Here is a 13298-nt window from a genome sequence, read left to right as displayed (position 1 = left end):
CAGAGCACAATAGAGACCTTTCTCACCGAAATATATTAGTTTCTCATTAGGTTTCCGTCAAAATAATAATTATATTCATTCAATTAATAAATAATAAATAAAAAAGCTTACATTTTTATTTACTTTTATCATTTTACTATATATATATATATATATATTTATGTGATAGGTGGCAAACGAGCAGGAGTCTCATCTGATGGAAAGTACCACCGCCCATGACCATCTGCAACACCAGGGGGCTTGCAGGTGCGTTGCCGGCCTTTAAGGAAGGAATACGCTCTTTTCTTGAAGGTTCCCAAGTCACATCGATTCGGAAAAACCGGCGCCGCGGAAAAATTCTTAAAAATCGCGCTGTTGTGGATTTTCAGACATCTAGGTGATGCGGGTGAAATTAAATTTTATATGTTTTATTAACTTTTTTCCGGCGACGGGAAGTCAAATGGTGTGTTTATGATTTCAGCAGGCTATGTACTGTAATGTACTCGTATATCTATTCCTGCATATCTTCTAATAAATGAATTTTGTACTGGTGACATAATTATTCATACTTATTTGATATGCAATTTTTTCTACTATTATTTATTTTAAGCTGATGATGAGAGTATAGAAATAATTATATTCATAATAAATCACCATAGATTTTTAACTCCAAGTTATGCATCGCAAAGTTACTTGCTTATTCATTCATAAAGCTAAAATTCACGCCTTTAGATTACACCTTTCAATAAAAATTTAATGCTGGTATCGTGCTAATTAGTGACTAGATAACTACAGCTTTACACGTTATAATTTAAGTCTAGAAAGGCGATCTTATTCAGTATAAAAACGACTAGCCGTTAGTCTATCTTTGGAGCAAAGACAGCGAAACGCCATGCTACCGGCGCTGCTTGTCATCCTTCTCATAACGTTTGGACACGGAGAAAAGGACAAACCGGTAAGTTTAACATTACGAAAATTCTAATAAAATTTGTATATACTAAGTTTTATTTAACTAAATATAATAGATAATTAAAACTTTTATTATTATTTATGCATTCAGAAATAAGTAATACTAAAATTAAATTATTTGCTACCAAACTTTATTTAAAAAAGTGGTACAAATTTCTTAAATTCTGGACAATGAATATTACAAGGACGATGACTCGTAATTCGGAAATTAGAACGAAAACATTTTTAGTAATTGCAAGAGACAGATGATACTTGCGAAGCGTCCCCTGAGTATTCCGGAGTAGTTTCACAAAGTCAATTTTTCACTATCTGTGACGTGTCTTGTAGTTTATGAAACGTAGAGAAGATCGGAGTTGATGGATGAGTGACGGTGCGGGAATGCACGCGACACTATTGCTCAACGTCTCGCGTCGTCTGCGAATATGTTATGCTGATACGAAAAAGACTCCTTTACAACTTTCATCCATTACTTTTCAATTTATTCATAATTTAAAAATAATAATTATGGAGTCAGTCGAGCTAGGCATACTTTATATGATAAGTGTGTTGTCTACCACTGCAATAAATATAAATACTATAAGATGTCTCTTGTGCCTTTGAATTGAAATGTACCCGTAGGACAACAGAATGGTAACAAGTCTCGACCACCAGTGATAAAAATGGTATGTATCCATGTTATGAATATGAACTATTTAGTATTTATTTATTTCATTATTATTTTTATTTGTAACATCAAATTTTTGTTTATCTGTGTGGTACATTTACAATGAGGAACCGTTTACATGGTGCCGCCGTCGCACCGGCACTGGACCGCAGTATTAGGTTATATATAAAACCGCATTGCAGCCGCACCGGGGCCGCGAGTAGACCGCAAATTCCTGCATTGAATAGTAAGCTAGAGATCACATTGGATTATGGCAAATAATCGTCATTATGCCTTCAACAAACAGTGGATCATTGTGTATCCTGAGACTTATACTTTGCGCAAAAAAATGTAACTAGTCAAAAATATTAATGATCACTTAAATATGTTTTTCGCCACGGCGATCAACCTCAGAGATAAGATTCTCAGAGTTGCGTATACAGATGCACGTTCATAGTCCGGTGGAACGGAATTCCGACTCGACTGGAGAGAGAACAGACGCAGGAAACTTAGATTTACGTGCTTTCCGAGGTATATAAATGTACTAGTATCAACTTCCTTACACAGGTCTGTTATTGGGAATATCTGTAAACATTAAAAACTCATTATTTAAATTGGATATCTGTTGAATTTGGTTTAGGTTTTTGGTTAGGTTAGTAGCTAGCCAGAAGCCTAAACCAAATTCAAAATATTCTTTATTCAAGAAGGCTTATACACGCACATTTGAATCGTTGTGTTATTGTTTGGAATTAAATGAGATCTCGGTCATCTTGTATAAGACTAGACCACAGCCCCTACCACCTTAATTATTATTTAAAGGTGGTATGTTTAAATAATAAAATTGTTCTTAAAACGCATACAAACTACTATCTAATATCTGCCCTGCGTTTTAAATCGTCTTCAGTTTTTTTGTAAGCAATTATCCGGTACGAATCGCGCGCCATCTTCTGTACAGTGATTGTACTATGCAGAAACGCTTATGCAAGTTACAACAATAAATGTACAAAGCCAATCAAATGAGCGATGCGTGACCACTCATATAATACAAACAAAAATAAGCATGTATTCAAAGAAATATGTGAATTAACCTATAGAATATGTTACTATATTTGTTTTTACGATACATTATGTTTGAAAATATAGTGGAAACGATCCTTAGTTGTCTAAATGAATATTTAACGTTATCATACAAGTTGACGTGCATAGGGTTGGTCCCTGTGGAATCTCAGCTTAATAATTTTCTTTGAGAATGTTATGTCATTTTTAATATTGTAGTGACTTCTTTGCCTCGCTGAGTTCACAAAGGGATCTTATGTAGAACAAATATACTAAGGGACTGTATAATGACACTACATTAAGTAAAAATGCGTAAATATAAGTTTATTGGTTTATGTACTCGTATATGCGTAACAAATTCAAATAAATATATGTAAATGATAAAACTGAGGATTATTATAAAAAATATATGCATTGCACATACTATGTATAAAATGTATTTGTGTGTGTGTTATTATAATGGAGCCGAGAGGGCCCGTGGTTAAAACGCGTTCATCTTAACCGATGATTGCGGGTTCAAATCCAGGCAAGCACCGCTGAATTTTCATGTAATTTGTGTTTATAATTCATCTCGTGCTCGGCGGTGAAGGAAAACATCGTGAGCAAACCTGCATGTGTCTAATTTCAACGAAATTCTGCCACATGTGTATCCACCAACCCGCATTGGAGCAGCGTAGTGGAATATGCTCCAAACCTTCTCCTCAAGAGGAGGCCTTAGCCCAGCAGTAGGAAATTTACAGGCTGTTAATGTATGTAATGTATGTATTATAACGTGGATTAGTACTTTTTATAAGACTTTACCGATAAAAAAGTTTCTTAATGAAAATCGTTTTTATATCTATACACAAATAAGCAAAATATTTCAGTATCTTTTTTCCTCTGCTAGTTAGTTATGTTATCTATAAAAAAATTGGAAATAAGAGCTTAAAAAATATTCGAAGCATGCAACTATATATAATATATCAATTTATTTTTTATTTTTTATTTTATTTGGTTCTTCAACAATGTGTACACTGATTATAATAATATAATATAACAAAGTAAAATTATATTCTAAGTGTCACAATTACTTAAAGAAGAACACAGCATGCATAAAAAGAAAACAATCAACATCTTAACCTAATTTGAAAACTATTTTAATAAAATTTAAATAACTATCTAATTAAAAGTATATAAAAGTAGAAAAAAAACCTACGTAATAAAATGTAATTTCGGTAATGATTCCGTCGCCTTGATTTGAATATTATTTTCCTTAAAATTGCTACTCAAAGTTATGATTTATAATCTCGTATTATAATTTATTTTCTTTCTCTTGAGCATCAAGCTGAATTTCTCTCCAACCACATAAATAACCTAAATATACTTGTATGGATACGGACAGTTGTGTATTGTTTTATACATTTTAAATTTAAGAACGTTGTATATTCGTACGTAATCTAAGTCCACTTCGCGCCACAATTACAGCGGCATATACCGACGAGACAGGGCCCATCTGGGTAGGAACAACCCATACATCACAGATTCAACCGCCACACAGTAATACTTAATTTTGTTTTTGTTCTGGTTTGAAGAGTAAGTGAGCCAGTTTAACTACAGGCTCAAGGGACATAACATCTTAGTTCCTATCCTTGGTTGGCGGTGCATGTGCAACCGATCTAAGGAATGGTTAATATGTGTAGACTTTCGAGGCCACCTGATGGTAGGTGTTCAACAATCACTTACCATCAGGTGGACCATTTGTCCGTCCGACTAACCATGCTATAAAAAATATTTATGTATATTTAAGTTTATTAAGGAGTCCTCATTACAAATCCGTCGAGGACTTTGCATAAGTGGTTCTATTATTATTAGATCGGCTCCTATTTTTATAGCGATATCAGTTTGTATGACTAATAGGCTATTTGACTAGTTTTTAAAATCCATTTTATATTATTTAGTAGAGGTTAAGGAAGTAAAAGTTGTGTTTTTTAATTCTAGAACATATTTGCTGAAAAATATCAAATTAAAAATTCAATATTTAAATAGCGCGCGAAAACGCTACTTTGACAATATGGCGCTGCAATGGGGTCGGTGACGTGACTTGCTGTATTGTAATCTGTGGCACATATAATCCACATACAGTAGGCAAACGAGGTTAACAAGCAAGTGACGTCATCATAAGCCCTACCAATCAGGAGCGTTTTGTGTCACGTGACAAACGTTTAAAAAAATGCATTTTTATTTATGGATTTTTGAATAAATAAATTATTGTTTTCAACTTTCGTTAATAAATAACCATTTTTAAACTCATAATATATACCTACTGATTACAATAATTGACACATTATTTTTCGCATTATAAAATAGCCTATTGTAGGGTTTTAAAAAAAATGTTTCATTAAAATCAGCCCAGTATTTTTAAGTGTTGTAAGTGATACCCAACAAACAATTCATAGTTTCCTAATTGCATACACAGATATAACTTTATGACAAATATTTAAAAACGTTTTGCCTTTGAAATATTCCAATTCTACGATATAACAGATTAAATTTACATCAATATGAAGCTTGTTATCGTCTCAATAACAAATCCCTTGTTTGTCTTTGAAATATTTTTGTAACCAATAGAGATCCGGAAAAGCGATTGAAAAATGATTTCACGTAAACAAATTGTATTTTTAGGAACTTAGTGAGGAAATCAAAGAAATAATACAACATGTTCATAACGAGTGCGTCGGCAAGACCGGGGTGGCGGAGGGTGAGTGAAAGAAAACGTTATTTCCGTTAACTTTGTTCTTGATTCGCTTGTATATGACGTGATATATTCGTAACTAAGCTTTTCACATCGTCATATATAATAACAGAACTGGCATCTAATTTTTATAAATATTTTACCACTTTATTTGAATGATTTTTAAGGTGTACCAGAAATAACTATAAATTTTAAGCTAATTAAAAAACATTATATATTTTTTAATTGAAGTAAACGACGAGAAAATAGTGTTATGAAATTTTCAATTTATATTTTAGATAAAGAAACTTTACTTGTAGTACACAAACTGTCTCCACCATTTTATCCCCTCGAGGGTTGTAACAGTACATATGACTACCCTTTACCCTGGGACTAAATCTACCTCCATACCAAATTTCATCTAAATCGGTTGAGCGGTGTATGCGTGGACATATAACATACTTTCGCATTCCTAATATTAAATATTGAACATCATATACATTACTCTGATCCCAATGTAAGTAGGTAAAAAGCACTTGTGTTATGGAAAATCAGAAGTAACGACGGTACCACATACACCCAGACCCAAGACAATATAGAAAACTAATGAACTTTTTCTACATCGACTCGGCCGAGAATTGAACCCGGGACCTCGGAGTGGCGTACCCATGAAAACCGGTGTACACACTACTCGACCACGGAGGTCGTCGAATATTAGTATAGATTATACCTTTATCTTCAACCATAGAGTTCATACATTTTATGCTAAGGTCGATCTCCTTCGCCCATAGACTTTAGATTCACCGCCAACCATAGGTTCTAAGATGTTATGTCCTTGTGCCTGTATTAACACTTAGTCAATCGACCTTCAAATCTTTTTAGCGGTAGTATAACTAGAAAGTCACCAACCCACCCAAAGGCGCTTGCATATAGCGTATTTTCGTTGGGCCATCGTCAAAGCTTATCATATTTATTTCACATACAAATTATATATTTTTTTTAATAAACAACTGTAAAGTTTATATTTATACTACTTAAATATTATTGTTTTTACTAAAAATAGTGGTTGTGGTGAAAAATAAAAGTTCTTAACTTAGGAAAAAAGATCCACTTAATATACGAGTGTGGACGTGTTTGTGTGTATGTATGTGTAAATGTTATAACAGTGTGCATCTATGTTTAACTTTTATCGTAATCAGAGAATATAAATGCAATATATGTATGTTTCGAAAGTCTTTATTTTTACTTGGCCCCAGAGGACATAGCGAATTGCGAAAACGGCATATTTAAGGAAGACGTCAAATTGAAGTGCTACATGTTCTGCTTACTGGAGGAAGGGAGTCTTGTAAGTTATTACTTATCCTTTTTTGTTCATTTATTCATAGCATTACGGTTTTATTAGACTGACACTATATTTTTTAATTATATTAATATTATTTTCATTTCGATCGCTTTCATTCTTAGGTCGACGACGATGGTAACGTTGATTATGACATGATGGTCAGTTTAATCCCTGATAAGTACACGGATCGAGTCGAGAAAATGATAAATGCCTGTAAAGGTCTCGGTGAGTTTAATTAGTCTCTCTCAAATTAAAAAAAAAAAGTATGATTGTATAAAAAATATATATTTTTATATTATATTACTGGCATTACCCCACGCACCTTTGCCTGCGATAAGTTAAAAATATGTTTTAGTCCATTTATAGCGCGACATTTTGAAAACGTCGTAACTACATATATTTATTTATCTTGGTGTGGTAAGCACATTAACACATTAAACGGTTCGATTGGATGCAGTCGAAGATGATAGGGATTCAACGTCTCCCTTCAAATAAATGCTAAGATACGATAGCCTAGTGGTTTAACACGTGTATCTTAGTCGAAGATTGTGAGCTCAAACCCCCGTAAGAACCACTGAATTTTCATTTGATTAATTTGTGTTTATAATTATTTTTGATTCCAGTGAAGGGAAACTACGTGCGTCTTATATCGGACTATAAAAAAAACAACTACTAAAGAATTATGTGTTATTGTTTTTTTTTTTTTATTTTTATTTGATAGGCAATGATGCAAAAGGTCCACTAGGTGGAAAGTCATCATAGATTTTGCTTGGTAAATTATAAACAGGATATTAATATAAAATAATGATTTCTTTTATTTAGATACGCCTGATAAAGATAAATGTCAGAGAGCATTCGATGTCCACAAATGTTCTTACTCCCAAGATCCTAAAGTAAGTTTAATTATCATTTGATAAAAATAAAAAATGAATAAGTATTAAATAATTTCATTTCATTTATAATGTTTTAATATGAAACAGCTATTAAGGATAAATTATGAATATATATTTTTTCTGTTTCAGTTTTATTTCTTATTTTAAATCCTAAGGCTAGCTGACTATTGGAGAAGCAATTAATTTAATACACTAATATATAACATAAAATTAGAGATGAATAAATGTTTTATTTTTATTTATAATGCCCTACGTCAATGTCCAGGATATTTATTATAAGAGAAGAGAATAGAATGATATAAGAATTAATTTAAAAACATTATATATTATAAAAAAAATATACTAGAATATTATATTTTAAGAAAAGTTATCATAAGGGTATGATTCTGTCGATTTGAGATGCTGGAATTTACTTATATTTCGAGTAAATCGTATACTAAACTTCTTTTACTAAATATTGTCTGTGAGAGAACGCTATGAGGGAGCAGACTGCCTTAATTTTCTGTTACCCTGGTATGATCTTGTCTTTGTGTTTTGTGCAATAAAGTATAAACATACAAGTATACATATGTCACTCAAAATATAACGATCTATGAGTTATATCATTGAAATTGTTTGTAAAATCAAAATCAACCGTCTATATTATTGAAGAAGAAATCTCAATAACAATATTCATTTAGTAAATTAAATAAATTGATGTAAACATTCGTATTTACCGTTCAATGAATCCCGTGTGATTCCGCGTGCTGATATTATCCGTCGTTTCCGGTAAGAAGAAAATACTTGTAAATAACGGCGTAATTTGGCGTTAGCCGCAGGCTCTCGGTCTCGTCTATTTTTTATGAAATCTTTTCCAAGTTTATTCAGATTTTGAAAGAAGTATAATGCCAAGGAATTAATTTGCTTCACGAGAAATAATTTCTTTAAGGAAAAATAAATGAGTTCGAATCTTGTAAAAAGTGTAATTGTGATCTTTAGTGGATTGAAATTCAAAGGAATTCTTTCGCAAAAAGCTAATTTTGAAAACGGAGTTTTTCATAAAAAGAAGTACTTAAGTCATAAGCAAATGATGTTAAATTGTAAATAGATTTAAAGGAAAGCTTATTTTTATACAATTTTCTTTAATTGTAAATTGTATTTCTCTCATCTTTTTCACGGTTGTAAAGTTACAAAACTTGACGAGAATTGATGAAAATATTGTGTCCATTAGAATTTTCACGTATTTTCCTTTGTACAATTTCGTTTTAGTCGTAAATTCAAAGCAAATAAAAATTCAAAAAAAATATGCGTGCAATCAGTCATAAGTACCTAAACAGATATAAAACTTACATGATCCAAATTACAATAATAGAGTACCGTTATTTAACAGCAAAACGACATTCAAAAGACGGAAAAACCGAGGGTCGGAACGTCTGTACATAAAGAGGCAATTTGGAGATTGCCGGGGGCGCGCCACCGCCACAGAGAATTGTACTCAAATGTATTCAAAATTAAAAAACGAAGAAAATATTTCTAGGAAATTCATTGCGGTAAAATAAACAGCAGTAGCTTGTTACTGTGGACAGAGTAGCGTACGCCGCGGGACGGGCCAGGGTTGACGGCGGTTGGCACAACAAATATCTACCATAAAACTCTTTCCTTTGAATTCTGGAAGATTATGATGAAAGAAATTATTCTGAATCAGACATTTCTTCCGTAATAAGCAGCGACTGCAGTGACTCCTTTCTTCGTAATTTGAAAGCTTTTGACATTTATTTTTTCAGTTTAAGAGAATTAATTTTCTGTAAATAAGAAATATTTTCATAATTTTACGCGGTCATGTATGAAATAATTATTTAGCTTATTTTAATATATGAATATTCCATATTGTCATACCAACCAAAAAATAAAATAAAGTAAATAATATTATTGATAATAACACAACCAAGTAAATTTATTCTGCGCGTTATTAGATTGTTATTTTTAAAAAAACTGAGTATCTTCGAGAATTAGAATCTATTAGGTAAAATATTTTGAAATTCAGTACCAGAAATAATATTTATTATAATGATGAAATGGGTCAAATTGGTCGGTCGGTCAGTGTGAGGGCAGTGCAGCCAGTGCAACGGTTAAAGGCTGCGGATGTCGCAATTTGGCGCGGAGCCGCCGTAATGATGGCTGGACGCCGAGCGCCGCGGCCGTACGTGCGCCGGCTAAACCAATCCACCGGTGCCTTCGTTTCAATAATCATTTTATCAATAGAGCTGTGCCAGCGTTCTTTTGATTCCGTTTATTTAGTATATACTTTTTAAGAGCTCTATTTTAGCTTTATTTTATATATAATTTACACTTTGAGTTACATAAGGTGTAAAATACACAAGAATATAAAATTCACGGTTGTCACGTTGATAGTCTAAATTTAAGCCGAGTAAACCCGCGAAGCGTGGCTAGTTATATGTAATATTTTCATATATTAACCTTCTCTGAAACGCACCGCATATTTTAGTATAAGTTTTATGCATATTGTTTAACTATTATTTTTTGCAATTAAACATAACAAAAAAAACGTCAACTCATTAATTAGTACAGATTTTTATTGAGACAATAAATATTGCTTAGAAATTGTAACGTCTATCTATGTATCTAATTCCAAACGTTGAAGATCATAACAATATGCTATTTGACTGGTTTTTAAAATCCATTTTAAATTATTTTGTAGAAGTTAAGGAACCCAATAAAAGTTGTTTTTTTTAATTCTAGTACATATTTGCTGAAAAATATCAAATTAAAAATTCCATATTTAAATAGCGCGCGAAAACGCTACTTTGACAATATGGCGCTGCAATGGGGTCGGTGACGTCACTTGCTTGTATTGTAATCTATGGCACATATAATCCACATACAGTAGGCAAACGAGGTTAACAAGCAAATGACGTCATCATAAGCCCTACCAATCAGGAGCGTTTTGTGTCACGTGACAAACGTTTAAAAAAATGCATTTTTATTTATGGATTTTTGAATAAATTAATTATTATTTTCACCTTTCGTTAATAAATAACCATTTTTAAACTCATAATATATACCTACTGATTACAATAATTGACACTTTATTTTTCGCATTGTCAAATAGCCTATTACGATAATCAAAAAAAAAAGTATAAAGATTACGAATATTTATTTTTTCGATAAATGTCATTCATATAATACGTCATCATAATATGAGTTTACGACATTCAAAGTTTCCTTTCTCAATATGTGGGACATAATTTATATGCAAATGTAAGGGGTGTTGCGGAAGCGACGGAGAGTACTCCGGTATCGCCCTATCCACTGGACCTTCCTTAAATTATACACTATAATACTCTGATTCAATTTATTGGATATAGATTTTGGAAATCGGAATATAATCTTTTAGAGTAATAATAACAATTTGCTCTAACTGTCTAAAATGCCGGAAATAAAATAAAAAAGGGTTTCTTATGTCTGTACCCACTTATAAAATATATTGTTTTTTATATGATGATATATATACACACTCTGTAGTTATATAATCGTTTGTGACATTTGTTAAACTCTCATTTAATTTTTACACAAACAAATTATTATTTTTTAAGCATATGTCAAACTAGTCTCTGCTCTGTAAGGGTGAAGTTTATTAAAAAAGAAAATAATATAACACAAATATTATTGCACTCAGGAATAATGCCCCAGTAATTTTTTTTAGAATATGATCATTATTTCCCGAGATTACCCGCTACATACAAACAAACAAATTTTACTTCTTTACAATATTAGTATAGATAACAACCCATAATATCTCATATCTATCCTCAATCTCCAACATATTCTCCTATAAAGCTGAGGCCGTCTTAGCCCAACAGAGGAACATCGTTTTACTTTACTTTTATATCTAATAAATATTAAATACTAATTAAGGCAACTTTAGTAGAGTACAAATATATTGTACGCTATATAGCACACATTAAAGTAATGACGATATCGTTATAATCTATTCAGTAAAGTGAAACAATTTATTGGTATACAACGCGCTTGTGAAACAAGTCAATTATCCAAATAAATTGAGTTAGCCCCCTGCGCCGGCGAGCCGTCACCCGCGTCATAGTTGCCTTCAAAGGAACCGCGTTATGCTACTTCGGAAAGGTGTTTGTTTTGGAGGCGCGCCGCAAAATGAATATTGATGACTTCATGGCGTCCGGAGATGATTTGCTGAAAAATTACGTTCTTTCATCGTATTATTGCTGCGTTAGAAGCCGAGGGTGATGAAGACTAATACAGGCGTTAATTTAACTTAGTAACGATAAAAGATGATTTAATGACCGCCATTAAATTATTATATCTATTAAAATTATACATTAGCAAGTTGATTTGTCTACCTATATAAATGTATTATGATTATATCATAATTCAAGTCGAGAGAGTTTAAATTACAGGATTACATAATACTATCTTCTATGCAATTTGGGTGATATGATAAACTTTTGGTTGGGGACATCATAGACGTGTGTCATCTTGTGGGGCTGTCTGACCGCAAGACACAATTTATATGCAAATTGAACACAAGATACAAGCCAGTGATATGCCGAGGCGCGCGCCGGGTGTGACGTAAGCGCGGCATGAGAACCCACTGAGACGCACCGCCTTGTATTAACACTTCTAAAATTACTTTCGCGATCTGAATACTATTTGCACCAACTCGGATTGTACACGTTTTAGGTTTTGATAGATACGGCTAGAGTCCATATGAATGTTGTAAATAGTGTTTATTTAGTTTTTAAAGTTTTATGTAAAAACTTGTAATTCGAGTAGCATATCCAATAATATGATGCTAATTGATGGAATTTCAACGTCTATTACAAAAGATAGTTTAAGGTTTAGTACCTTTTCAGCTATTCGGTTGATTTAATTCACCAACTTTGCATTAATTCTATTCCGGGGTAAATATAGGGTATTTGATTCTACAATAAAACAAAAAGACAAAAAGGTGTGGACTTAATATTTCTAGGTTTTAATTTGATTATACAAAATTTAACTCTAAATAAAATATAAAAGATTAATAAACTGAATTCCTTGTCGGAATAATTGACTTGAATTGATAAAAGCTTTACGTTTAGTTAATCTAGTAAAAAAGAGATTAAAAGATGGTTGAATACTTGGTAGGTACCATCCACTCATCGGATATTCTACCGCCAAATAACAGTACTCTTTATTATTGTGTTCCGGTTAGAAGGGCGAGTGAGCCAGTGTAATCACAGGCACAAGGGACATAACATCTTAGTTCCCAAGGTTCGTGGCGCATAGGTGATGTAAGGAATGGTTAATACTCCTTACAGCGCCTTTGTCTATGGGCGGTGGTGACCACTTACCATCAGGTGGCCCATGTGCTCGTTCGCCAACCAATGCCATAAAAAAAAGAATATAGTATATTTTGATTACTTTAAAGTAATCAGAGATGATTTATCACTATTGCTATTTAATGTTATTGTCGTTAATTCAAGATTTCAGGAATAAATTTGGTGAATTTTATAGATATCACCGAAGCTCTATGAAGCGGTGTGTACAGGTGACGTCCGATTGCAACAAACAGCGCAATGACTGCAATAAATAATGACTTTATTTTAATGAAAAAATTAAAAGACAGACATTTGACATGTATTTTAAAAAGACCGAAAGATGATTTTTGTCCGATGAAATTCAACAAATCTCTAA

General features: G+C 32.4%; 1 protein-coding gene across 1 annotated transcript; it reads left to right on the top strand.

Annotated features, from left to right (window-relative positions):
- The first annotated feature begins 841 nt into the window (after positions 1-841).
- On the top strand, positions 842-7799 carry LOC113398228 (pheromone-binding protein-related protein 6). Its single transcript, XM_026636860.2, has 6 exons — positions 842-934; positions 5309-5384; positions 6614-6702; positions 6822-6924; positions 7522-7592; positions 7722-7799. The coding sequence occupies exons 1-6, from the start codon at positions 872-874 to the stop codon at positions 7737-7739; spliced, it is 420 nt and encodes a 139-aa protein (XP_026492645.2). The 5' UTR covers positions 842-871; the 3' UTR covers positions 7740-7799.
- Positions 7800-13298: the final 5499 nt, after the last annotated feature.

The sequence above is a fragment of the Vanessa tameamea genome, chromosome 2 (assembly GCF_037043105.1).
Source record: "Vanessa tameamea isolate UH-Manoa-2023 chromosome 2, ilVanTame1 primary haplotype, whole genome shotgun sequence".
In the NCBI taxonomy this organism is placed as follows: domain Eukaryota; kingdom Metazoa; phylum Arthropoda; class Insecta; order Lepidoptera; family Nymphalidae; genus Vanessa; species Vanessa tameamea.
This window is presented reverse-complemented; position numbering and strand designations above follow the sequence as displayed.